At 45.3% G+C, this 8493-nt stretch overlaps 1 protein-coding gene across 2 annotated transcripts; it reads right to left on the bottom strand.

Annotated features, from left to right (window-relative positions):
• Positions 1–2813: 2813 nt before the first annotated feature.
• Positions 2814–5618, bottom strand: LOC149974652 (protein NLRC3-like). 2 transcript variants are annotated; one of them, XM_090209812.1, is made up of 3 exons: positions 5401–5618; positions 5119–5285; positions 3213–5017 (listed from the first exon to the last, which is right to left on the bottom strand). In XM_090209812.1, exons 1-3 carry the CDS (start codon positions 5559–5561, stop codon positions 3213–3215), a joined length of 2133 nt encoding a protein of 710 aa, XP_090065938.1. In that variant the 5' UTR covers positions 5562–5618. The 2 variants fall into 2 exon arrangements, with proteins under 2 accessions (XP_090065937.1, XP_090065938.1); XM_090209811.1 differs by lacking the exons at positions 5119–5285; positions 5401–5618 and adding an exon at positions 2814–3133 and having other exon boundaries at positions 3217–5011.
• Between the last annotated feature and the right edge of the window lie 2875 nt (positions 5619–8493).

Raw genomic sequence — 8493 nt, 5'->3', positions numbered from 1 at the left:
TTAAACCATATTGTTGTGTTCTGGTGCACTATCCCAGTTCATTGCTATCCTACCTACTGCACACAGAACGGAGTACAGTTCATTACTAGAGACATACAGGTATTCTATCCTACCTACTGCATACAGAACGGAGTACAATTCATTACTAGAGACATACAGGTATTCTATCCTACCTACTGCATACAGAACAGAGTACAGTTCCAACAGGATATCAGAGATGCAGAAGAAGAGTATTCATGTGGTGATGATGTATGCTGTGTTGGAGTGCTCAGCCTGCTGAGTAAACTAGGTATTCTATCCGATCTGCATACAGTGCCTTGCAAAGGTATTCATCCCCTTGGTGTTTTTCCTATTTTGTTGCATTACAACCTGTATTTTTAATAGATTTTTATTTGGATTTCATGTAATGGACAAAACAGTTTAAATTGGTTAAGTGGAATTTAAAAGTGAACTTCTTTGAAAATATTCAATACGGAAAAGTGTTGTGTCCCTTTGCTATGAAACCCCTCAATAAGATCTGGTGCAACAATTACCTTCAGAAGTCACATAATTAGTTACATAAAGTCCACCTGTGTGCAATCGAAGTGTCACATGATCTCAGTATATATAACCTGTTCTGAAAGGCCCCAGAGTCTGCAACACCACTAAGCAAGGGGCACCATGAAGACCAGGGAGCTCTCCAAACAGGTCAGGGACAAAGTTGTGGAGAAGTACAGATCAGGGTTGGGTTATAAAAAAATATCAAACTTTGAACATCCCACGGAGCACCATTAAATCCGTTATTAACAAATGGAAAGAATATGACAACCCAACAAACCTGCCAAGAGAGGGCCGCCCACCAAAACTCACAGACCAGGCAAGGAGGGCATTAATCAAGAGGCAACGAAGAGACCAAAGATAACCCTGAAGGAGCTGCAAAGATTGGAGTATCTGTCCATAGGACCACTTTAACCCATATACTCCACAGAGCATTATGGGAGAGTGGTCAGAAAAAAAGCCATTGCTTAAAGAAGAAAATAAGCAAACACGTTTGGTGTTCGCCAAAAAGCTTGTGGGAGACTCGCCAAACATATGGAAGAATGTACTCTGGTCAGATGAGACTAAAATGTAGCTTTTTAGCCATCAAGGAAAACGCGATGTCTGGTGCAAACCCAACACCTCTCATCACCCCGAGAACACCATCCCCACAGTGATGCATGGTGGTGGCAGCAGCATCATGCTGTGGGGATGTTTTTCATCTGCAGGGAAACTGGTCAGAATTGAATGAATGATGGATGGCGCTAAATCCAAGGAAATTCTTGACGGAAACCTGTTTCAGTCTTCCAGAGATTTGAGACTGGGACGGAGGTTCACCTTCCAGCAGGACAGTGACCGTAAGCATACTACTAAAGCAACACTCAGGTGGTTTAAGGGGAAACATTTACATGTCTTGGAACTGCCTAGTCAAAGCCCAACACCTCAATCATATTGAGAATCTCTGGTATGACTTAAAGATTGCTGTACACCAGTGGAACCAATCCAACTTGAAGGAGCTGGAGCAGTTTTGCCATGAAGAATGGCGAAAATCCCAGTGGCTAGATGTGCCAAGCTTATAGAGACATATCCCAAGAGACTTGCAGTTGTGATTGCTGCAGAAGGTGGCTCTACAAAGTATTGACTTTGTGAGGGTTAATAGTTATGCACGCTAAATTTCTGTTTTTTGTCTTATTTCTTGTTTGTTTCCCAATAAGAAAAAAAATGTTGCATCTTCAAAGTGGTAGGCATGTTGTGTAAATCAAATTATCCATTTTAATTCCAGGTTGTAAGGCAACAAAATAGGAAAAATGCCAAGGAGGTGAATACTTTCTGTACAGAACAGAGTACAATTCATTACTAGAGACATACAGGTATTCTATCCTACCTACTGCATACAGAACGGAGTACAATTCATTACTAGAGACATACAGGTATTCAATCCTACCTACTGCATACAGAACGGAGTACAATTCCAACAGGATATCAGAGATGCAGAAGAAAAGTATTCATGTGGTGATGATGTATGCTGTGTTGGAGTGTTCAGCCTGCTGGGTAAACTTCCCCTTAATTCTACCATCATGTCCTCATGTTACTGACCCTACTACACTACATATGACACAACCGCTGCTCACACTATTAGGACATCTATTCTGACTTACTTCAGCTTCATCAGTTTATATGTGGGATCCACCAGAGCAGCTGAAAGCAGTCCCCCTGCAGAGTCTCCTGGGTGATTGTAGCTCAGGTCCAGCTCTTTCAGGTGGGAGGGGTTTGACCTCAGAGCTGAAGACAGAGCAGCACAGCCCGCCTCTGTGACCAGACAGCCAGACAGCCTACAGAGAGACACACAACAGCTGTCTAGGTTGATGTACTGGTGTCAATCATATTGTAGGACACCCATCCATTTGTCCATGACACAAACCTTGTGATGAAACATCAGAGTTTCAGAGTATTTGTTTTACTAAGCTCAGGACCGACTTGACTGAAACAGCTGTACTTACCCCAGTGTGTGTAGTTTACAGTCTGGATCCTCCAGTCCAGCAGACAGCAGTGTAACTCAGCTCAGTACCGACCTGACTGAAACTGCTGTACTTACCCCAGTGTGTGTAGTTTACAGTCTGGATCCTCCAGTCCAGCAGACAGCAGTGTAACTCAGCTCAGTACCGACCTGACTGAAACTGCTGTACTTACCCCAGTGTGTGTAGTTTACAGTCTGGGTCCTCCAGTCCAGCAGACAGCAGTGTAAGTCCTGAGTCCTGAAGGTCATTGTCTCTCAGCTCCAGTTGTTTCAGTTGTGAGTTGGGTGAACTCAGGACTGAGGCCAGATCTGAACAGCAACCCTTTGTCAGACCACACTGACCTAGACTAGAGGGCAGAAGAGCACAGGATTAACACATGTTTAAAACATCCACATAATAACTCATACTGAAGACAGTTAACTCACACTAGTGTCTGTATGTTGCAGAGTGGACTGGTTAGTCCAACACAGAGCAGCTCCACTCCTCTGTCTCCCAGGTCATTGTAGCTGAGGTCCAGTTCTCTCAGGGGGGAGTTTGGTGTCTGCAGAGCTGAGGCCAGAGTCTCACAGGATTTATATGTGAGTTTACAGCCATCCAGTCTGGAGAGAGGAGACAATCTGTTAGATACACACAGCCTTCATTATAATGATACTGTATACATCAACTCAATAACATAACTTACAGTGCTCTCTTGCAGGTTTTCACTACCGGCAGCAACCTCTGATAACCTTCCTCTGATGTGTTGTATGTCTTCATGTCAAACTCCTCCAGCACCTCCTCTGACATCAGTAACAGGTAGGCCAGGGCTGAACATTGATGAGGTTTTAGTCTTGTTTCTGAAAGAGTTCCTGAATGCAGGGAGGTCTGCATGTCTTCAACAAAAGAGTTGGCACCAAGTTCATTCAGACAGTGGAACAAGTTGATGATCCTTTCTGGTGAGGATTCCTGGTTGATCTTGTCTGAAAGGTACCTGACTGTTCTCTCAACTGTTTCCTCATTGGTCTGTGTTGTACTTCCTGTCTGTGTCAGAAGGCCTCGTAACAGATTCTGATTGGACTCCAGTGAGAGACCCAGAAGGAAGCGGAGGAACAGGTCCAGGTGTCCATTCTCACTCTTCAAGGCCTGGTCCACTGCTCTCCTGTGTAAGTCAGACAACTGGATTGACTCCTTCTCTTCATCATCACTAGTTGGGGAGAAAACATTTTCCTTCTTGTCCAAACAAGATTCTAAAGCATGCACTGCTGCTAGAAACTCCTGAATGCTCAGATGCAAAAAGCTGTAGACCTTGTCTTGGTACAGCCCAGATTCTTCTTTAAAGATCTCTGTACACAATGCTGAGTACTCTGACACCTCTCTGACATCAAGGCCACACTCTCTCAGGTCCTCCTCATAGAAGATCAGGTTGCCCTTCTGCAGCTGTTGGAAAGCCAGCTTGGCCAGTTTCAGGATCATCTCTTTGTCTGACTGAGACAGTTCCTTGGGGTTTGTCTCTGTGGCTTTGTTGTACTTCTTGTTCTTCGCAAGGATTTGGATGAGAATGAAATGTGAGTACATCTGGGTCAGAGTTTTGGGGACTTCATCCTTCTCTGCCTCTTTCAGCATCATCTCAAGGACAGTGGCTGATATCCAACAGAAGACTGGTATGTGGCACATGATGTGGAGGCTCCTTGACGTCTTCATGTGTTTGATGATTTCACTGGCCAGATTCGGATCTTTGATTTTCTTCCTTAAGTATTCCTCCTTCTGTGGATCATTGAACCCTCGTACCTCTGTCACTTGGTCAACACACTCAGGAGGGATCTGATTGGCAGCTGCAGGCCGTGAGGTTATCCAGAGGAGAGCAGAGGGAAGCAGATTCCCCTTGATAAGATTTGTCAGCAGCACATCCACTGAGGTTGGCTTCGTGACATCACAGCATTTCTCATTGTTTTTGAAGTCTAGAGGAAGTCGACACTCATCCAGACCATCAAAAATGAAAACAGTTTTGGTTTCACCATCTTCAATGCTGTCAATCTCTTTCAGCTCTGACAAGTAGTGGGAAATATGTTGCATCAGACTGTATTGGTCCTTTTTCAGGTTCAGATCACGGAAAGGAAGAGGAAACATGAAATGAATGTCTTGATTTGCTTTTCCTTCTGCCCAGTCAAGGATGACCTTCTGCACAGAGACTGTTTTTCCAACACCAGCGATTCCTTTTGTCAGCACAGTTCTGATTGGTTTGTCTTGTCCAGGTAAGGGCTTGAAGATGTCGTTGCATTTGATTGGTGTCTCTTGTGTGGTTTGTTTCTTGGATGCCATCTCTATCTGTCTAACCTCATGTTCATTATTGAGCCCTCCACTTCCACTCCCTGTGATGTAGAGCTCTGTGTAGATGTCTTTGAACAGACATTGGTTTCCATGGTGTCCAATTCCTTCAGATATGTGTTGATACTTGTGTTTCAGTTTAGCCTTAATCTCTTGTTGGACTGTCAGCAGAGTTTGACCTGTATGAAAACAATGAGAGTTGGGACTCATAAGTTTGTGTGTGTGTTTTATAAGGGCCTTTGTACCATTCTTTGTAATATTGTATGAAACACAGTCTTACTTCTTCTGTCCAGAAGGTTGTGTGTGATCTTTAATACATCCTCACTGTCCAAACTCTCCACTTCCTTATTGTCATCTGGTAATGGTTCCTGGCTGAAAGCAGGTGGCTGATCACTCCTCATTGATAGCAGGCTGGTTGTAGGTGACTCTGGTCTGGGCTTCTGGACACTGAACAAAACAGGGAGACAGATCACCTCATCAAAATCAAATCAATACCTCATCTACTTCCTTTCAACAACACATATCTTTAAGAGAACTGTATATTTTACATTTAATCCCTTACCTCTTCGAACTGGTGTCTTGGGTAATTCTGGAGGCAGTGTTCCCCTCCTCTCTCTCCCCAATTAGACTCATTTTAGAAGCAGTGTTGCCCTCCTCTCTTTCCCCAGAGAGACTCATTTTAGAGGCAGTGGTCTCCTCCTCTCTCTCCCCAGAGAGACTCATTTTAGGTGTAAGTCACAGCTCACTCAGCTACAATAAGAGATAACAGAACAGTCAATATTTCTGAACATTGAAGAACCATTAACAATGACAACACATTTACTGTCTGTGGTCAAAGAGTTAAATCAGAGAATTCATGTTGCATTTAAACATACTCAGTCCAATATGTTATTAATTTGATTTGACTTGGATCCCGATAAGCTGAGTCCATAACAACAGCTAGTCTACCTGGTTGGATCCCCTGACTCCATAACAACAGCTAGTCTACCTGGTTGGATCCCCTGACTCCACAACAACAGCTAGTCTACCTGGTTGGATCCCCTGACTCCACAACAACAGCTAGTCTACCTGGTTGGATCCCCTGACTCCATAACAACAGCTAGTCTACCTGGTTGGATCCCCTGACTCCATAACAGCAGCTAGTCTACCTGGTTGGATCCCCTGACTCCATAACAGCAGCTAGTCTACCTGGTTGGATCCCCTGACTCCACAACAACAGCTAGTCTACCTGGTTGGATCCCCTGACTCCACAACAACAGCTAGTCTACCTGGTTGGATCCTCTGACTCCACAACAGCAGCTAGTCTACCTGGTTGGATCCCCTGACTCCACAACAACAGCTAGTCTACCTGGTTGGATCCCCTGACTCCACAACAACAGCTAGTCTACCTGGTTGGATCCCCTGACTCCATAACAGCAGCTAGTCTACCTGGTTGGATCCCCTGACTCCATAACAACAGCTAGTCTACCTGGTTGGATCCCCTGACTCCATAACAGCAGCTAGTCTACCTGGTTGGATCCCCTGACTCCATAACAGCAGCTAGTCTACCTGGTTGGATCCCCTGACTCCATAACAGCAGCTAGTCTACCTGGTTGGATCCCCTGACTCCATAACAACAGCTAGTCTACCTGGTTGGATCCCCTGACTCCATAACAGCAGCTAGTCTACCTGGTTGGATCCCCTGACTCCATAACAACAGCTAGTCTACCTGGTTGGATCCCCTGACTCCATAACAGCAGCTAGTCTACCTGGTTGGATCCCCTGACTCCATAACAACAGCTAGTCTACCTGGTTGGATCCCCTGACTCCATAACAGCAGCTAGTCTACCTGGTTGGATCCCCTGACTCCATAACAGCAGCTAGTCTACCTGGTTGGATCCCCTGACTCCATAACAGCAGCTAGTATACCTGGTTGGATCCCCTGACTCCATAACAACAGCTAGTCTACCTGGTTGGATCCCCTGACTCCATAACAACAGCTAGTCTACCTGGTTGGATCCCCTGACTCCATAACAACAGCTAGTCTACCTGGTTGGATCCCCTGACTCAATAACAACAGCTAGTCTACCTGGTTGGATCCCCTGACTCCATAACAACAGCTAGTCTACCTGGTTGGATCCCCTGACTCCATAACAACAGCTAGTCTACCTGGTTGGATCCCCTGACTCCATAACAGCAGCTAGTCTACCTGGTTGGATCCCCTGACTCCATAACAACAGCTAGTCTACCTGGTTGGATCCCCTGACTCCATAACAGCAGCTAGTCTACCTGGTTGGATCCCCTGACTCCATAACAGCAGCTAGTCTACCTGGTTGGATCCCCTGACTCCATAACAACAGCTAGTCTACCTGGTTGGATCCCCTGACTCCATAACAACAGCTAGTCTACCTGGTTGGATCCCCTGACTCCATAACAGCAGCTAGTCTACCTGGTTGGATCCCCTGACTCCATAACAACAGCTAGTCTACCTGGTTGGATCCCCTGACTCCATAACAGCAGCTAGTCTACCTGGTTGGATCCCCTGACTCCATAACAACAGCTAGTCTACCTGGTTGGATCCCCTGACTCCATAACAGCAGCTAGTCTACCTGGTTGGATCCCCTGACTCCATAACAGCAGCTAGTCTACCTGGTTGGATCCCCTGACTCCATAACAGCAGCTAGTCTACCTGGTTGGATCCCCTGACTCCATAACAGCAGCTAGTCTACCTGGTTGGATCCCCTGACTCCATAACAGCAGCTAGTCTACCCGGGGTAAACACAACTAAAAGAACATTACAGTTTAGACTGAAAGACGGTAGTAGACATTAAGAACATTTACCAAGGATACATTACAAACAGTTAAAATAGCTGGCAGGTATTTGTTCTATACCAAGTGTAAGGTTCTGCTTTTTCTTTGTGTTCTGGAACGTATCCCTGTTTCTTTGTGTTCTGGAACGTAGCCCTGTTTCTTTGTGTTCTGGAACGTAGCCCTGTTTCTTTGTGTTCTGGAACGCAGCCTTGTTTCTTTGTGTTCTGGAACGTAGCCCTGTTTCTTTGTGTTCTGGAACGTAGCCCTGTTTCTTTGTGGTCTGGAACGTAGCCCTGTTTCTTTGTGTTCTGGAACGTAGCCCTGTTTCTTTGTGTTCTGGAACGTAGCCCTGTTTCTTTGTGGTCTGGAACGTAGCCCTGTTTCGTTGTGTTCTGGAACGTAGCCCTGTTTCTTTGTGGTCTGGAACGTAGCCCTGTTTCTTTGTGTTCTGGAACGTAAGCCCTGTTTCTTTGTGTTCTGGAACGTAGCCCTGTTTCTTTGTGTTCTGGAACGTAGCCCTGTTTCTTTGTGTTCTGGAACGTAGCCCTGTTTCTTTGTGGTCTGGAACGTAGCCCTGTTTCTTTGTGTTCTGGAACGTAGCCCTGTTTCTTTGTGTTCTGGAACGTAGCCCTGTTTCTTTGTGTTCTGGAACGTAGCCCTGTTTCTTTGTGTTCTGGAAAGTAGCTTTGTCTTTCATTTATGTTCATTGATTTCACCTCTGTTCGTTTCTCATCTGGTCTCATCAGCTCCCTATTTAGTTCAGTTCTTTTCTGTTTGTATGTTTGTGAGGTAGTGTTTGATTTTTTTGACTTTCTACCTGTGTTTTACCATTTACTGCTTGTGACCATGATTCCTGCCTTCTGTG

This window comes from Oncorhynchus mykiss, chromosome 19, assembly GCF_057628025.1.
Source record: "Oncorhynchus mykiss isolate SJ-2025 chromosome 19, ASM5762802v1, whole genome shotgun sequence".
Lineage (NCBI taxonomy): Eukaryota > Metazoa > Chordata > Actinopteri > Salmoniformes > Salmonidae > Oncorhynchus > Oncorhynchus mykiss.
The sequence above is the reverse complement of the archived record's forward strand: the minus strand, read 5'-3'. Positions and strand labels throughout refer to the sequence as shown.